Below are 19,484 nucleotides of genomic sequence, written 5' to 3' on the forward strand. Positions count from 1 at the left end.
TTGTTGCGAATTCCCCACCAAATTTACGAAAATCAAGTTTTTTAACAATTTTTTTTTTTATTTTTATTGCATAGCAAATAATTGCACATGTGAATTAATTGCCTTCTTCATTAAGTTCTCTGTTTCTCTATCTTTATTACACTTTAATTTTTGTCATGAAAAACGTTGGCGACGATTTTTTACTCACATAGCTATTAGGAGGAGTATGAGAAATTGATGCAAATCTTGATTGCTTTGACGTAATGATGACAGTTGAATTAAATTGAATGAAAATATTAGTATATACACAAAAATATGTATATAGTAGCAGGCAGAAATCATTACATTTCATTATTTGCATATCATGTGTTTTATTTAAAAAAAAGTAGAAAAGGAAATTCTTTTTCACTAATATTAAAATTTGGAAGAAGTAGAAAAAAAATCGCAGAGAATGTTTAGAGATTAAGCTTATTTACACTATCTAGATGCTTGGATACATTTTATACCAAGAGCACCCTCCCTAAGCTTGTTCAAAAAGTTCAGTCAAAATTGTATGAGTTGTTCAGTTTTTGACGCAATTTTATTGAGAATGACATACTGATGCTGTGTCCTCTACTGCTGCTCTGCTTCAACGAATATCCCTTCTGAAAAAAATAGATATTGTGCGTCTGCGGGTTCTTTCTGGGCCAGAGTTGAACGTTAAAGGTCTGCTGACCTACTGTTAATTATTTAAGCTGTATGGAGGAAGGTAATCACCCAGGTACTTTCTTAATTAATTTCCATCTATCCCCAGCTTGAAGTTAAAATATCTCGTTAGATATATCTTCGGCAAACCTAGTGAATTGGCTGGAATTTATAATACCGCTTTAACATTTTTGTGGACGTCTCAAATGCTTCGTTAATCCAAATCTAACAGGTTTGGACGCCATAAACACCAGCTTTCACAGTTGTCAAAAGGGATAATTGGTGTGAGGATCAGACCTACAACTTAACCTAAACCATTTCTTCAATATTTTATCATCGCCTTCGAAATAGGCTCCTGAGCCAATACTAGCATATAAAAGCTTAATCCAATTTTCCATACACTTCTTGAGTTGGCTTCAGTTAATTTTTGGGACGCCTTTCGCATTGTTGTTGCACAGTTTCGACGTGATATTCATAAATTCGCCATACCTTATCAGGAGCTACTTTCTCTGCATTTATTTTATGACTCCCAGTCGTTGTCGTTTTTGCAAAAGATTCAGGTTTTTTGTACGAGTCTAACGTTGATACACTTCATACCTAAAATTTTATACAAAATGTGTGGAGTTGATCCACACGACATACAGAGATCATCTCCACCTCTCTGATGCCAACACGACGGTTTCAAGTACTGTTTCTTTAAATTTTTTAATGTTATTATAATTAACAGATATTTATCGATTACTCGCTTCAGGCAAGTGGCCAGCGACTTTTCGCATCGTAAACAAATACGAGTATATGCCAAAAACACACAAATTATAAAGATCTGTCGCAATCCACTCATCTGGGTTATTTTGAAAAAACTTCTTTGACTTATGATGTTCCCGGTCTAATTTTTTCTGTATATCGAAAAAAAAATTGGACGTGGTAATGAAACATATATTTTGACAATATGGCAATTCAGAAATTGATACATAAAGTGGTTATATTCATATAATTAAATGTACTTTTAATAATTTAACTAAGTAGACCAATTCTTCCAAAGAAAATTTTACTTAATTTAAATTTTTTCAAATACTTATAACCATTATGATATTTTCCTAAGGTGTGTGCTTTATACTTCATATATATAACTACATACATACTTATTAAGTTCTTCAATATATATTCAACTTTACCTTTGTTTGAAAATTCGAAGCATTTAAATATTCTAGATTTCATTTAGCACTTACTTTTTATTTACTCCAATATTTACATAAAAAATCAGAACACCTTCAAAAAATAATTTAATAATCTAGGATAGCTTGAGTCAGCTACTCAAAGCGGTCATAATTAATGTACTGAAGGTGTTAAAAACTCGTTTTAACAGTTCATAAATGTAATTAACATAATTAGAATACACTGCGACGCACAAATGTCACGCAAAGAAATCATGTCAACGCAGCAAAGTGTCAACAAAGCGTCAAAGAAGTGAAATACCACAAGTGAAGTGTGTCAACAGTTTTAAACCAAAATGACCACGAGCATATTTCAACTGAATTTTTTAGTTGAAAAATAAAAAAAATCTTTACTTCATGAAAAACGAAAGCTCCACAAACAAACAGAGTGTCACACTTTTGTATGTGTGTGTCTTGGAACGCGTGCCCATTTTGTTTATTTGTTGCTTTTAAATGGTGCACCGTTAGTTTGTCTGCAAAAGTGTGGTACACATTGCTCTTATTGTTGTTTTTTATTTTTTCCTGTATCTGGACGGTGTTAGGTCGTTACATTGTTTTTAACACGCGTTGACACGCGCAAATGTTTTGAGATAAGAGTGAGTATGAATCTAACATGCAACCATTTTGGCTAGTTCCAATTTAGATTTGATTAATTTATTGACCTTTTTTTTGGTAATGCGTTTTAGTTCAAATTATCTATAAGATTGCATTTTCTTGAATTTTATCAGAACTCCGAAATAATTTTTTAACTGGGAATTATCCTTAATTCACGAGAAACCATTATAGGGTAATATTTGACAACATTTTTGCTGTTACAATGGCCACTCCTTTGAGAACACTTGTATTTCAAGTGAAAATACTGTGAGCAAAAAATAGTAAGACTCTTTAATTTGAATTTCACGTGAAAACCCATTCGCCGAAATACTTTTTTTCTGGGTTGTAATGACTGTCAATGACATCTGTGCCAAATGTCATATCAAAATCAACATTAGTGTTTAATATAGTATTTGCTTGTCTTTCTGAAATAATAAAGTGCATTCGGCAATTTTTACGATGAGTGAAATTATTCAAAAAATAAGTTCCTTAAAATTTTGTATGCGGAATAAAATTTCAGGTGTCGAAACGTTCAGAATGTTGGAGAAGGAATTCGGTGATAATTGTTTGTTGCGAGCAAGTGTTTTTGATTGCTAAAATTATTCAACGAGCGTCAAGGACTCGTTAACGAACCAAGTTCTGATGATAAACACGTCAATAAAGTAAAGGAATTGATGCATGAAAATCGACCATTAACAGTCAGAGATCTTATTGGCATTGTTAGAATATTGGAAGGATCAGGAAAACCATTTTGAAAGATCATTTGTACCTAAGAAAAGTAAAAGCACGATTGGTTCCAAAATCACTAAATGAAAGTCTGCGGAACAATGCTTTCCGACTACCATATCATGAAACGTATTATTACTGACAATGAGTCTTGGATCCTTGCTTACGACTTAGAAATGGAGGATCAATCGGCCGTATATCGTGGCAAAAGTGAGCCGTAGCCGAAAAAACCACGCCTAAGCAGGTCAAAAAAAGTTATAACAGTTTTCGTTTCTCGATTATCGAGGTGTGGCGCACTCTGAAGTCCTTCCGACCAGCCAAACTGTCAACAAGGAATTCTATTTGAGTGATAAGCGTCATTTGCGCGAAGTTATGAGTAAAAAGAGGCTCGAATTATGGGCCAAAAACTCTTGGTTTTTGCACCACGATAATGCTCTGTCGCATACTGCATTGATTCTCCGTGAGTTTTTCGCCAAATTTTCAAACAATATCGTACCGCAACCACCGTATTCGCCTGATTTAACGTAAGACTTCTAGCTATTCAGCAAAGTCAAACGACCGCTCCGGGGAAAACGTTTTAAGTCAATTGAAGACATTAAACGTTAATCGCTACGCGCATTAAAGGATTATTCCGGAAATTGTCTTTAACAATTATTTCGTGGATTGGAAAAAACGTTGGCACAAGTGTGTTGGTCCAAGGGATGCTATTTTCTGAGGGAAACATAGATTTTAAAAACTAAATAAATTGTTTTAAAATTATGAGCAAAGTCTTACTATTTTTTGCTCATATTAGTAGTATGAATATTTCTGTGCTCGTATACGTATTTTTAAATAATCGTTTTGCTTTGAATTCAATTAATAAACTAATATAATTTTTATATTAGCAGCAAGAAAATGTTTATACGCTTATACACACAGATAAGAAATAATCGCAATATGGAAAATATCGACTTAAGATTTTTATTACTACGAGCATGTTGTCACAATTTTATATTATTCATTTATTTCCTTCAAAAAGTCATCAGTGGCTTTTGTTGTACTTGTCCATGAGATTGGATGCCCCAGAAAATATTTCGTGGTCAGTAGCAACCGTTATTTGTACTCCAATTAACAACTTCTTTTCTACACATTTCCTCTTTCGGTTGGTGATGCTCAAGCTTGAGTCTCATCCAACAATAAAGCCTTTATGTTTGTTGCGCAGGCGCATGCGTGGCCACACTCGTCAGCTTGCTAAGCTATCATTACTCTTATTACTTATAATCTTTACTCGCTGCAGTACTAAATATGTTTATAGCTTTTTTTTACCCGTGTGCACTCATACATACATATGTTTGCATATATTAACTCCCGCAGGGCAATTGTGTACCGTAATCTCTGCAACGGTTAATTACTTGGTTATCTGTGCACCTAGCAATTAAACGATTTTAATTAACACATTCACTTTTACTTTTATTTCCACTCTTAAGAGTGTTTGCAGCTTAGTTAATTATTCATACTCGTACAATATGAGCGTACAAAAACAATATATTATATACAAAGTAAACATTTTCTATGAAATTTGAATTCAGAATTGAAATTTTCACTTTTTATTTCTCGTTTTAGAGTAAGCAGAAATCAAGCGCGGATGGCAAGAGCAGCTCAGGCGAAAAATCGTCAAAGTCAGGCAGTGCCAACGGTGTAAACAATAGTAACAGCAATAGCAACAACAACAATAATAATACTACTCGAGAGAATAACAATGTTTGCGGTAAACACATCTCGAACGGCAAAACAAATTGGAATGCAAAGGTTAGTCTCTTCTAAATTAATTTATTGGTGCGGGTTTGATAGAAATAGCTCGTTCCGAATATACTTCTTCTTCTTCTTTACTGGCGTAGACACCGAGTCAACAACAGCGCGCCAGTCGTTTCTTCTCTTCGCTACGTGGCGCCAATTGGATATTCCAAGCGAGGCCAGGTCCTTCTCCACTTGGTCCTTCCACCGGAGTGGAGGTCTTCCTCTTCCTCTGCTTCCCTCGGCGGGTACTGCGTCGAATACTTTCAGAGCTGGAGTGTTTTCATCCATTCGGACAACATGACCTAGCCAGCGTAGCCGCTGTCTTTTAATTCGCTGAACTATGTCAATGTCGTCGTATATCTCGTACAGCTCATCGTTCCATCGAATGCGATATTCGCCGTGGCCAACGCGCAAATGACCATAAATCTTTCGCAGAACTTTTCTCTCGAAAACTACATATACTTACATATGTATAAATAGATTATATTAACCGGCTGATTGTATAATAATTTACAGTCAGAAATTGTGTAGGGTAGATTAAAGTTGAGAAATGTACTGCGACCTATCGTTCCTCTTTTTATCACATCCATTCATATACCATTACATATGAGCAAAAAATAGGAAGACTTTGTCATAATTTTAAAATTCTTAATTTATTTTTGAAAATCTATGTCGTCTCCCTTGAAAAACTCACGAAGAATCAATGCAGTATGCGACGGTGCATTATCATGGTGCCAAAACCAAGAGTTGTCGGCCATCCATGACGACATCCTGGTAGTGGGGAAGCATTGTTTCACAGACGATAACGCGACGCTGTTTTTCGAAAAATTTATTGATTTTGGAACCAATCATGCTTTTCCTTTTTCAGGCCAAAATGATCTTTCAAAATGGTTTTCGCTAATCCTGACTGACTGTTAACCATCGATTTTCAAGTACTTATTCCTTTATTATACCCTGAACAGGGTATATTAAGTTTGTCACGAAGTTTGTAACATCCAGAAGGAAGCGTCGGAGACCCTATAAAGTATATATGAATGATCAGCATGTTGAGCTGAGTCGATTTAGACATGTCCGTCTGTCTGTCTGTCCTCCCTCAGTTTTTAAGATAGCGTTTTGAAATTTTGTAAACGTTATTTTCTCTTTAAGGAGCTGCTCATTTGTCGGAACTGCCGATATCGGAGCACTATAACATATAGCTACCATACAAACTGAATGATCGGAATCAAATGCTTGCATGGGAAACTTCGTCATTTAACGATATATCTTCACGAAATTTGGTATGAGTTATTATTTAGCAAAAATAATATAATATCAGAAGATATTGTTCAGATCGAATTACTATAGCATATAGCTTCCACACAAGCTAGACACGTAATTAGTAAAAGAAATGCACCTGGGAATGGTATATTAGCTTCGGTGTATCCGAAGTTAACGTTTTTTCTTGTTTTATTAACATGTTGATCATCAGTTGATATTGATGGCCATCCTGGACGTGGTTCGTCGCCAACACATTTTCGACCTTTGAATTATTTGTATCATTAAAAAGAAATTGCTCGCGACAAACAATTATCACCGAAGGAATTTTTCAACATTGTGAACATTTAGGCACAATTTGATTCCGCATACAAAATATAATGGAATTTCTTTGTTGAATAATTTCACTCATAGTAAAAATCGCCGAAATGCACTTTATATACTTCAGCGAGACATGTGTATATTAAATACTAATGATTATTTCGATAAGAAATTTGTCACACATATCACTGACAATCATACCAACTTAGAAAAAAAACTTCGACGGATGGGTTTACTCGCGAAATTTAAAATTAAAAGTCTTACTCTACGATTTTTACAAAACCCTATTCTCCTTCTGTATCATCTCTTGTAATGTGTGTGGGCTCAAAGCGAATAAGTGCTCCAGCTCTATTGGTTTGGCGGCCACAGATTTTTTCGCTAGAGTTTCCTGTAGTGCCTTTGCCCCTATACCATTGAGGGTGTAGATTTGTAGGTCCAGAGTGGAGTCCTCTCAGTTTCGTTTACCACTTTTGATATTTTGAACCTTTTCTCAACGATCTACGATCTCTAGTATATTTTTGTGATAATGCCATCTTTATTGCTAAAAGTGCCATGGGTAGATTTTCCCCTATGACCATCTATTTCTGAACGCTTATGACCCTGCTTTGATGACACCAAAGCTAGGAGGTCACCTCTTTACCATCATTTCGCATCGGTTATATACACATGCCAACTTCTGTAATTTCGTCAACTGTGGTAGTAGTTATTTTGCAATAGAACTCAGAATTGCTCTTCCATCTAGCATATGCGGCTTTTAAAGCTTCTATACTTCTTAATTAAAACGTGTAAACATGCGATTTTAAATGAGTTTTAGGTATAATTATAAAAGTAAAAAGCTTTTTCTAACTGTTTACATGAATTTCTGATTTTTTGTATTGATTTAACTGTAATTTTTTTCCTATAATGCATATCAACATGTTTTAGCCTCATTATGTAAATGTAAAAAATCATAAATTCCATTTTGAATAACAATTACATAGTCGCGTAGTCGAATTTATTTTGCCACGCTTTGACATACAAAACAAGAAATGGTTACGATTACATCTGTAAACTAATTTTTTGACCGTCTCAACTGCACGTCTTCAGCACACTGACTTTTATGACATTAACACAATTAATATTTCTATTACGCTTATCTTCCCGCTTTATTTCGTTTTCTGCTGCTAGACATACCATACATATAGTATGTAATTAAAAAAGTTAAATATATGTATATGTGTACATAGAAGTGGAGAGAGAAAACTAAAAAAGTTTTCCTTATTGGCGATCACGTAATTGAGATCAACGCTTCTGCTTTATACAGCTTTTTTAGAGGAAAAATATGATGCGCTTTTAACTATATATGCTTTCAAATGCACTACTGTAGCAGTATTAGGGTGAGCGCTTTGATTGGTTGGTTGGAAAGGGAGGGTCTTCATTAGGCTCATTGTACTCCCGGGTGGTAACCAAAATTATGTCTTATTCAAGTCTGTGGATCTGTCTAATCTTTGTCTTAAGCATTAGGGGCCGTGGAATATACTCCATCTCATCCGGCATTAGTGTGCATTGCCTTGTAGGAGCTAGATGGTTTTGGGCAGCTTAGGAGAATTGTGTTCCCAGCTGCCCCATAGAAGGTCAACTCGTCTGCTTTTTCATGTTCTTCTATTACAAATGACTGGGTACTCAGATGATTTTAATATACGATTAAATTTTGAAAAAAAAAATGTCTTTTCATTAATACAAATCTCTAAAACCGCCTTCAAAATAAGCCCTGGATCAAAACTTGTTCGCCAATTGTTAATCCAATTTTTCATTCATTTGTTTAAGCCTCGGCTATGTTGGCCTTTAGTGGCTTAAGAAAATTTTGGCTTTTTTGGTTTCGACCATAATAAGTTCAGTCCACCCATAAAAGATGTCGATATCCACTTCGCTTTTGATTTGGTTTTCATGTACAGCTTTAAGGGGTTACCATAAATGGTTTCCTCGGGTAAAAACAGCTCTGTTTTAAACAAAACTCTATATATAATATTTTATCAAAATTTTATATTGTTAGAAACATACACTATTAACAAAGAAATCCTGAATTTTTTTGAAAAAATATTTTAAACTCGGTCACTGTCACGCCATTTCCGGTGACCCCTTGGAAAACAAAATGCGACAGCGTTGGCAGAATAACTCCTTACAGGATCATCTAAACTGAAAAAATAGGTGTTTTAGTTAAAAACTAGAACATGGACGAAAGAAAAAAAACTGAAAATTGGATATTTTTACAAAAAACAGAAAATTTCTCGAAATTTTTTTTCAAATAGTTGTAATCGAAAAAAATTCTTCCTTCAAGTCTTTAAGAATTGTTTATCAAAGACCTGTGTCAAATTTCATGAAGTTGAGTAGTTCTCGAGAAATCTTGCCAACCGACTTCGAACAGTTTCGCGAAAAACGCGTTTAAAGACGGCGAACTTAGCCTAGCTAGCCTCGAGTTCATAAGTTCTCAAGGCTGTATCTCCGAAACTATTACTCAGGTCAACTTGAAAATTTAGGACAATATTTTAGAAATATTGTAGAATTTAATAAGACAATAAAAAAATAGACCAGTCTGAGTCAAATTTGACCAGATTTTATAAATGATTTTTGGTTTAACCTATATAAGAACTTTCTTAAACATGCCAAGCTATCTATATGAGAAATACTTTGAGGGAAGATCTGACTTCAAGACTGGTTTTCAAAAATTGTATGACGATTTTACTTATCTTTTTAAAATTATCGATTTCTTCAAATTTGAGCACGCTATTTCGAGTTTTTGTGTGAGCTCCTTTAACACCTTAATAACATTAAATTATGCATCATCAGTCTCTAGTCCCAAATATTGTATCTTCTATGGAAAATATCACACCCTAATGTAGTACTGTGTAATTAAGTATTCGCACTAACGAAGCAGTTTTTTCAATTTTTTATTTTGCGCTCATTTGTCGAATTTGCGATCTATGAACCATGCAAACTGACATGGTCAATAAAACTTAAATTGTATTGTGCCACACGCATCTACATATCAAATATATGTACATACATATGCTTTTTGCACATTATGAGCATAGTAGGATGAATGGACATTGAAAAAGAAATATGAGCTGCCGTTGTTTATGCAGCAGTCGCATAGATGAAGGAAAGAAAGTCGGCTGAATAGTTATGAAAACCAACGTTGCCGAGAAAAGAGAAGAAAGACCCCAGTGACGTTTACGCTTGCGCAATGAGGAAGAAAAAAACTAGACAATGATAAACACAAAAGAAAAGCGAATCGTCTTACGCATCAGAAGACGGCAATTTGTTGTTGCTGGTCAAGCAGAGCTACAAGTAATGGCAGAAAGTCATGTTGCGCATTATGTTGCATGCAACATTTGTGCATTTACTGTAGTATATGACCAGCTAAAAGTATATGTATGTACATGTGGCAGCGTAGTCGCTGATCCATACATGTGTATTATGGTACATACATACATATGTACATAGGTGCATACATGTCCAACTGCATTGTGTGCTCATAGATATATAGTATATACTCATATGCCACAAAGTAGATTTAATTAGCCGTTTTGTTCGCTAACAAAGTCGTATATTTAGTGGAGGGAAAGTAGGCCTTCGTAAAGATCTGTCGATTCGTACGTATGTTATGTTTATCTCTTTGTGTTGAATCTCTCAGCTTTTCCGCGCTTTTCGCATTACATTGTACTTTCAACTGATTGACCGGCGCTCGAACTTCAAATTAGGCCAAAGCTTCGGCACATTAGGTCCACTAGAGGTTACTGAATTTCTATATAGTCAAAAGTTCATGTTTCGTCAAACTTTGTGTCTGATAAAATTAAAAAAACCTCTGCAGAAAGTCGTCTAATTTTGATGGAACCTTATAATGAATATGATTTAGCTAAGTGAGTATGCCAAAGGTGGTTTGCATGATTTATAAGTGGTGATTTTGGTTTGGAAGACGAAGAATGTTCTGACCTAAAAAGGGTATAGGCATTACTCGATTAAGATTGTTGTCAAACAGAAGAAGAGTTCGTGGAATCGCTCCGAATCACTCAATCAACCAGGAAAGTTGCCGGAAATATTCAAAAGTGATGAAATTGGATATGAATTGAAGCCAAGAGACGTTAAAAACGAATTTGCTTTTCAAAAATGCTACTTGAACGCTACAAAAAGAAGTCGTTTCGAATCGGATTGTGACTGGCAAAGAAAAAGTGGATCCAATGCGACATCTTCAAACGTAAAAAGTCATATGTGAAATCTTATCTATCAGCCAAATCAACAGTAAAGCTGAATTGTAATTTTATATTTAATGAGATCAGAAAGGCTGCTATATTATGATCTTCTAAACTTGAGTAAAACCATTACTTGGGAATATTAGCGACAACAACTCATTAAATTGAAGCGGGCGTGTCGAAAAATGGACGATATTAGCGATTAGAAATGAAGTAACAATTTTCCTCCTGTTGTTTTTTGAAAAACAACGGCCCACCTGGATTTACCTGACCCACCTATCTTTCAGATCGATGCAAAACGTCCTCACTGAAATACGCTTGACATCAGAACCTCCTCTTCTTTATTGGCGTAGACACCGCTTACGCGGTTATAGCCGAGATTGCAACCCCGCGCCAGTCGTTTCTTCTTTCCGCAATTTGGCGTAATTGCGAGATACCAAGTACAGCCAGGTCCTTCTCTGATCTCTCCAATGAAGTAGAGGTCTTTCTTTTCCTCTGCTTCTGCCGGCGGGTACTTTGTCGAATACTTTCAAAGCCGGAATGTTTTCATTCATTCGGACGACATGACCTAGCCAGCGTAGCCGCTCGTACATAAATCTTCCGCAGAACCTTTCTCTCAAAAATTAATAACGTCGACTCATCAGATGTTGTCATCGTCCTTTGTTCGTCGAGAGAGGACTTTACTTCTCAATTGCCTACTGCATCTGTTGGCAAGAGTTATTTTGAGTTGGATTTCGAGGCTGACATTGACTTTTTGTTAATACTCGTTCCAAGATAGACGAAATTATCAACGACTTCGAAGTTATGACTGACAACAGTTACGTGGGAGCCAAGTCGCAAGTGCGACGACTGTTTGTTTGATGACAGGACGTCTTGCCGTCGTTCACGACCAGAGCTATTTGCTTTGCTCCTTATCCAGTCTGGAGAAAGCGGAACTAACGGCGCGGGTGTTGAGTACCATCGGACATTAGACATTGGCTTCCTGGCTGCCAAGTCGGTGCAGTTTTTTTGGGATAGAATCCACCAATTGCCAGAAAAATGGGAAAATGTTGAAGCCTCATATGTGCAATAGCCAATATAAAAGTTTAAACTTCACATCCGTCGCAGATCAGGAACTTGTTGATATTTAAGGTTACCCAACCCAGAATAGGTTTCTACATACCGTGTCCCGACATTACTAGTCCAGAGAAACATGTCATTCTGGCAACAATTATTTATGTTGGATCATACTGACCAATAATCTCTACATGATCGAATCCAATTTTTAATAGATCTCCCCTCTTAATTTGAGCAATAAAACCTTTTGCCCAGTGTGTTCCTAGTAAATTTTGCATCCCACTCCAAAATAAATCTCAAAAGTAAAACGGTCATATAAATGTTACTATCACTCGACCTAATTTCTTACAAACTATATTTATGTACATATGTATATATTTCGAAATTCCATTCCATATCAAATACCCGCTGCCACTTTAAGGTCGGAGATTAAAAAGAATTTAAAAAAGGAAATAACAATATAATTATACTCGTAGTAAGCGCGCATAAAATGTTTATCAAATTATGAAAGAAATGAAATCAGCTGGTAATCTTTATGTAACCTAGTTTAGCAACTACACTTGAGATTTCTTAATAACACTTCTAAGTAAGAATTAAGTCAACTAAGTAATCAGGCAATCAGCAGACAGCAACTTTAACCGCATACAAGACATTACTTCGCAACTCGTAACTATAATATTTATGTACATATGTATATTTATATCTTTACGTAAGTGGTATGGTACATAACATGCAACCACAACCTGAAACTCACGAACAAACCACACACAGCTTCCGCATTCGAGCCGCAGCTTGCGAACAAGAAGCCTTTCACGCCAACTACAACAAATACCTTTCCCCACTGCTGCTTCTACTTCTTGTTAAGACATTCGAGAATACTAGTGTTTAGTGCCACGCCAACTTGGTACTGCTTTTGTTTTTGCTGCAGCTGCCCTAGTCGTGATTACTGCGACTGCATTGTTCTTTGATTGTCCGACTCTCTGTGTCGTGGAGTGATGATGAATTGGTATGGTACTGCTATTCTGACTGGTTTCAATTACCGCCGGTAACATTGGCTTCAGAACAGGTTCTAGGTTGATATTAATTTGCCAACTTTGTGATACGAATCGTTTTTATTTATTATGCTTTCGGATCTTATTTTTTATTTTTATTTATTATAAGTAATTCGGTCTATAATAGTTATAATAACTAATAGAGATAGATATAGATTTATAATTTGTATATATCAAAAGAATCATGTTGACGAAAAGAACTGAATTCCGGATGTCTGCTTGTCCGTCTGCCTGCCTGTAGCGAAGACCTGAGTGAAAATTCAGATCTTGATCTTGATGAATCTTGGAACACGTATTCGTTGGAACTCAGAGCAAGTTGATATTGTAGACGGACGAAATCGGACTATTGCCATGACCACAAAATGTCATAATCGAAGGATTAAAAAGTGATTTAACTAAGCCAAAAAGTAAGATACAAAATTGTAGTTTGAGAGCATCAAAGTAGGAAACGGCATATGTAGCTTAAATGATTTTGAAAGGTGGACTTGGTCCCACCCTTTGATAGGTTATACATATGTCACGAACCACCAAGGATGTATCAACAAAACTTGCAGAGCACAAGGTCTTTTAGCATCTTCTCAAACAATATGGAATGTTATTTCACAGTCAAGATGGTACGACGCGGTTGGGTAGAGACTGACTTTTCAGCGAAAATAACGGTCATTCTGTGAGATATATTAGGTTGTCAAAAAAGTCTTGCGGTATTTTCGCTAGTTGGCGCTGAAAGCGCGTAGTTCTAGTTTTATTCGTCGCATCGGGTCATGCTATACCTTTTTGGAAAGCTCATTTCACGCGCTAACACGTTTGATTGATTGTCGTTTCTTTGAAGTCGTTCGTGAGTTATAGCGTCGCAAACATGGAGCAAAATAAAGAGAAAATACGGCATATAAAGGCAAAAATGCATCTGAAGACGCTAATAAAAATTTGCAGTTTATGGACCCGATACAGTTTCCATTTCCACCGCACAACGATGGTTTCAACGTTTGCGTTCTGGTGTAGAGGTGGTCGAAGATGCGCCACGCTCCGGAAGGCCTGTCGTCGAAAATTGGGAAAAAATCGCTGAATTGGTCGAAAGAGACCGGCATAGTAGCAGCCGTAGCATCGGTCAAGAGCTGGGCATGAGTCATCAAAAATTCATTTCAATTTCAATAAAAATACCGCAAGACTTATTAATGAAAGTTTAGTCCTTGCTTACTCGTATATTAACACATTTTGTGAACACCTGTAAATGTGGCCTCGACTTTGGTCTGAAAATTTTGGAAATATAAAATGTTCGGTTAAAATCCAGCATTTATATTTTTTTTGTATATTTAAATCATGAAATTAAACTTTGATTATTGATATTGAAGTAGTTGTAAAAGTTTCTTTAGCCAAATTAGCCTTTGTGGATTTAAAATTTGAAATCCTTTGTAGTAGTCGAGGTTTCTGGTTCTTGCAAGTGATTTATTCTTACGTACGTGAGGGGTTTCGAAAATTGAGATTTCATTTAAAAAGGGTGATGAACTTGTCTCATTCGGGCTACTGTTACATAGTCATATAACTTTATTATAAGGACACTTTTCAAGTATTATTAAAATAATATAAATCCTATCTAATTTCACAATTGACAGTATCTGCACTTATTCTGCAGTCTTTTAAAGAGTTTCTATGGAATTGAACAGTATAACACAACACTTTAAAACTAGAACATGCGTTTAGTCACAGTAATTAGTCAAAAAATTATAAAGCAGGGAAACATTAGAGAATCATTAGCAAATTTGTAAAGCTTTTGCAAAGTTATGCTAATCAGATGACTCAATATTTGTAAATGTCTTAATAGTGGTTGGAGTGATCAAGTCGAGCATTGCGGCAAGTGATCAGAACTTAGTCCAGTGGCTGACGCAGCGCTCCAGTGGCGCAATTGGTTAGCGCACGGTACTTATAATCAGTAACTTGTGTGTTGAAGTTGAGCAATGCCGGGGTTGTGAGTTCGAGCCTCACCTGGAGCAGCACTAGTAAATATTTTAGAAAAATTTTTACACAATAAAAATTGTTGGAACATCTTAAAAGTATACGTATATAAGGAAATTTTTAAGGAAATTGTTTCGCAAAGGGGAGGGAATATGAAAGTAAATAATATGCTTGTATAAGCATATCCGGAGAATTCATGTACATTTATGTATGTATACAACCAAAATGTATACATCCTTCAGTGTTGTGGAAAATCTACCAACAAATTACTCTGTCAAAATAGTAGTCTTCCCTTATTCGCTAATTAATATGTAAATATCTCAGAATTGATGTACAGCATGATTACTAGGGTGTTTCATTTATTTTTTTTTTCTTCACGAACATTTTTTTGAAATTTTAGATTTTAATTTTTAACAACGTGATTAATCAAGGAAGTATTTTAAATCAAATTTAATACTCAAGTTTTCAGGGATTTTTTTTCAACATAAAATGTTACGTGCCGCGAAAAAAACAACAAAAAACTCTAAAAAAAGATGCGCCTGCGTTGGAGGGTAACTCCTTACATGGTCATCTAAAGTGAAAAAAGATAAAAAATAGATTTTTTAAACTCATATAATCCCTTAAGAAAGTAAAAATCGAATCGGAGTCACAAGAAGACGATATGTAAGAAGTAAAACATATCATTGCTTCATCAATGAAAAAAATTTGACATTTTATTTATTAAATTTTATAATACAGTATACTCTCGAAAAGTAAATCGATTGGTATTTTGGGTAATTTACTTTTTCGAATAATTTACATACATAATTTATATACTATAATTATCTGTCCAAAGTTTTATAATATTAATGCGGTTTTTAAACTTAGAAAAAATTCATTAATTTATTTGCTTAAATAAAACATATGTATTTACATGAAAAACATATGTATTTATTATGAAGAGAAAAAATTTTGAATATTCTTTTGTTTTTTTTCTTTTGCAATATATTTTCTGACCATTTACATATGTACATATCTCAAAGTATATTTACAAGAAAGAAGTGTTTTTGCAACATCGTAAAAAACGCTGCTTGCTTCGTTTCGAATTTTTTATCACACTCTCTGAAAAGTAAATTAAAAAATTTACTTTTTCGAGGTGCATGTGTAATTTTAAAGGTGATTTACTTTTCCGCGATTATTTACTTTCTGAGAATTTACTTTTCGAGAGTATACTGTATTTAATTATTTTATAAAAGGCCTTTACAAATAAATTCGGCATAAATATAAATTTTAAAATTTTTTTTTATGAAAAAATAAATATTATATAAGATGTAGTAGCACTAGAGCAAACGACTTGTCGTACAACTGTGTCAGTCGGTCGATAACCTCTCGCTCGCGCTCTATTTTAATGCTAAAGGAAGACCACAAGTGCGCTCTTATCAGTGACGTCATATGACATTGAGTTTATTTTTAGACGTACATACATTCTTCTTCTTCTTTTTCACTACACACACAAAACCATATATACGTATTTACAAAATTTATACATACATATGTATGCACTTATGTACATATTATATATTAAATATGTATGTAGAATAAGAACAAAATAATATTCTTTATAGAACTAGATTCTACCATATCTTCTGCCTTCCTAATTTGCTGATTTTCTCTGTTCCTTTGTGTCCGTTATTCCCATTCTTTGGCTGATGATGACGTTTTGCAAGGCAGACATGGCTACCACATGCTTTGGGGAAGCTAGTAATTTATAGAATAGCTAATCGTCTGCCCCATTTAAGTGTGTATGCGTATGTGGAGGTTTCACGTGCTTTGTTCTTGTTAATGGCACTTGCTGTTAGAGCATTGTTCTGCCTCTTGCCTCTTTCATATCTTCGTATACATTTCTTCGTGCTAGTGATGATTCATCAGCTTGCTGTGGTTCTAGTGCGACATTGGCCAGACCCCCTCGCAGCGCTCCAGTGGCGCAATTGGTTAGCGCACGGTACTTATAATCAGTAACTTGTGTGTTGAGGTTGAGCAATGCCGGGGTTGTGAGTTCGAGCCTCACCTGGAGCAGCGTAATTATTTTGCAAAAGTTCTTTTTTTTTACTCTTTTAATTATTTACTAAAATCAAATAATATAATTCGCCTTGTAAATTTTTGTTTCGCGTGCAAATTGTTATTGGATGTAATATTTTAAATGGTTTCATTTAGCCACTTCGTAGCTGCTGGCGCTAAATACGCGCGCCATAAATAGTTCGCTAATTTGGCAAATTAAAGCCGCCTTATAACATGAATATACAAATACAAAGGAATGTAAATACGTTAGTATTCATGTAGTATGTAGGTACTTACATATGTATGTGTATAACTTTGATAAGATTTTATGTGCACTGAAATATTTTTTACTCGCATGGCTAGGTAAACATTTTAATAGGCTGTAAAATATAATAAGGTTTTAATTATTATTCATTATGTTTTTACATATATTCATATACATACATATATATGTATATGTACATATGTATCTCATATTATTATTATTATTTTTTTTTCTATAATTGATACTTTTTTCTTAAATTCCCTATAAATTTTTTTTTGTAAAATAAGTATACCAAACAAGAAACTATCGATAACAAATGTGTGCAATACCATCTAAGCCATGTACATGTGTATGTATGTATATGTATTACCCCCTTAACAGGTGCGTTCTAACATAGCAGCATAAAATTTATAAAAGATTTGTTTGGCAGCTAAATCGACTAATCTCGCCACTCTAACTAACAGCGTACATACATACATATGGTATGGACTTGTATGTATGTACTATGTGCTACTATTTATGGCAAATTCTGTTACAAAGTTTACAATGATACATCCAGGACAATCTCGCGGAAAAAAGTAGCAATATTTTTTTTATTCTAATTTGTATGCAGTGTCTACTCTTAAATACCAAAATCAGTTAAGTTGTCGCTTTCACTTGTTAGCAATGAAGTAGGTGGAGAGTGTCTAAAGTTGATGGCAAAAAGAAAAGTGTTTGTTCTGGTGTGGTTCGAACCAATTCGGCCATAAAAACTGTTCCCGAACATATTCGCGGAAGCTCCCTTAGAAAACAGAAAATTATGTATAGGAAAATTAATATTATATGTCGACCAAGTGATCATCTTCTGACAACGCCCTTGTAGCACGCCTTAAACGGTCATTAAAGTGTTTTCTTACAGCTGAAAATATTTTCACTGTTGAATCAGTTTTTAACAAGCACAATGACAAAATCCACGCAAAGCCATCTTAAGACGTAAAAAAAATATTATTTAAAAGGTTCAACGTGATCCTTATCCAACGCCTGTAATGGTTTGGTCGGTAGTAAAGGCTAAGCAATATTCTTGGTTGCATTGGATTGTCCGTCTGGAAGTCCAGAATTTAATTCATCGGACTACAGTTTGTGCTCAGAGTTGGAGAAAATGATCTTTTGAATACCCAACAAAAATTTGGAGAGTTTAAAAATTCATTAGTTCGAGCGTCGTCAATACTAATGAAAACTGCGCTTGCTGGTACTAATCAATGGCCAAATGAAAGCCAAATAAAAGAAAAATAATTCCATTTTGTACCATGAAACCACGAATATCGAAAAAAGCAATACGCGTCACCTATATTTTTGAGCAGCTTTGGCGTGGATTTTTTTGGTTTCGGCTCGATTTTTCCCCTCCATTCCTACTTACTTATTTGCATGTCAAACTTATAAACTCATGTCTCATCGGTGCGTTTCATGGCCAAAATATCCACCAAAATCATTCGAATGGACTCAACGAGAGATTTTCAAGCACTATATCCTTCACTTTTTTAATTATTTATCAGTTGAGGAGGTCGAATGAGGCATGGCTTCAACGCTCTCTCGATCTTTTTAGAAGGCTTTGTACTAATCGTAGAGAATATATGTTATAGAACTTATGGCAGGTCTTAGCATATTACTTTACGAGGTCTCCGACAGGGTATAATACTATCTTACTTCTGTATTGAGTTACTTCTTATATTTATTTTGAATTAAACACACGTTTATTTTAAAAATTCTCACGTTTTCTTTTTTAATAGATTACAAATGTTTCATGCTCTTAATTTAGGGCTAATACTATTACCATTTCAGATTCATATTAGTGTTGCATTTTATTCACACCTTAATCACCTATGTAACTACTACCGAATTTCTTTCAAGTGCATACTATATACAATATATTTAATATACACACATACTACCAATTCATAAATATACACACTTTTGAAAGTTTTTATTTGCGAGAAAAGTAATTGTCATCTTCACTAATTAAGAGCCGTGAGATCAGTGGCATGAGTTACTAAGAGGAAAAGTATCAACAAATACTGCTAAAATAAAAAACTTTCCTATCAAAACAATTTCTTCAGCCAATGACCATTAAATCATTAAAGCAAACAATCAAAAACACTAAAACTTTTAGAGAAATATATAGTACATTTATACATACAATAATTTTAAACTCACAAATAGTAATTAGAACTGAGTAGCTTCATAGAAAAGCCGAAGCGCCCGAGAAAATTGTAAAAACGCTGCGTCATTAAATGATTGACAACCATCAAATTGTAAAAGGTCAAAGAAACAGCAATTGAGAAAATTTGGTGTAGTATTTCCAAATACCATG

General features: G+C 34.7%; 1 protein-coding gene and 2 non-coding genes across 3 annotated transcripts in view; all 3 read left to right on the forward strand.

The window, feature by feature from the left end:
• Positions 1–19,484, forward strand: part of LOC105222741 (uncharacterized) — a 72,446-nt gene that overhangs the window by 36,187 nt on the left and 16,775 nt on the right. The window contains exon 3 of the mRNA XM_049456850.1: positions 4,800–4,985. Within this exon, the coding sequence (XP_049312807.1) occupies positions 4,800–4,985 (186 nt within the window). The remainder of the gene's footprint in view (positions 1–4,799; positions 4,986–19,484) is intronic.
• Positions 14,771–14,873, forward strand: Trnai-uau (transfer RNA isoleucine (anticodon UAU)). The gene is made up of 2 exons: positions 14,771–14,808; positions 14,838–14,873. It is a non-coding gene; the product is annotated as a tRNA-Ile (tRNA).
• Trnai-uau (transfer RNA isoleucine (anticodon UAU)) lies at positions 16,788–16,890 on the forward strand. Its single transcript has 2 exons — positions 16,788–16,825; positions 16,855–16,890. It is a non-coding gene; the product is annotated as a tRNA-Ile (tRNA).

The sequence above is a fragment of the Bactrocera dorsalis genome, chromosome 4 (assembly GCF_023373825.1).
Source record: "Bactrocera dorsalis isolate Fly_Bdor chromosome 4, ASM2337382v1, whole genome shotgun sequence".
In the NCBI taxonomy this organism is placed as follows: Eukaryota; Metazoa; Arthropoda; class Insecta; order Diptera; family Tephritidae; genus Bactrocera; species Bactrocera dorsalis.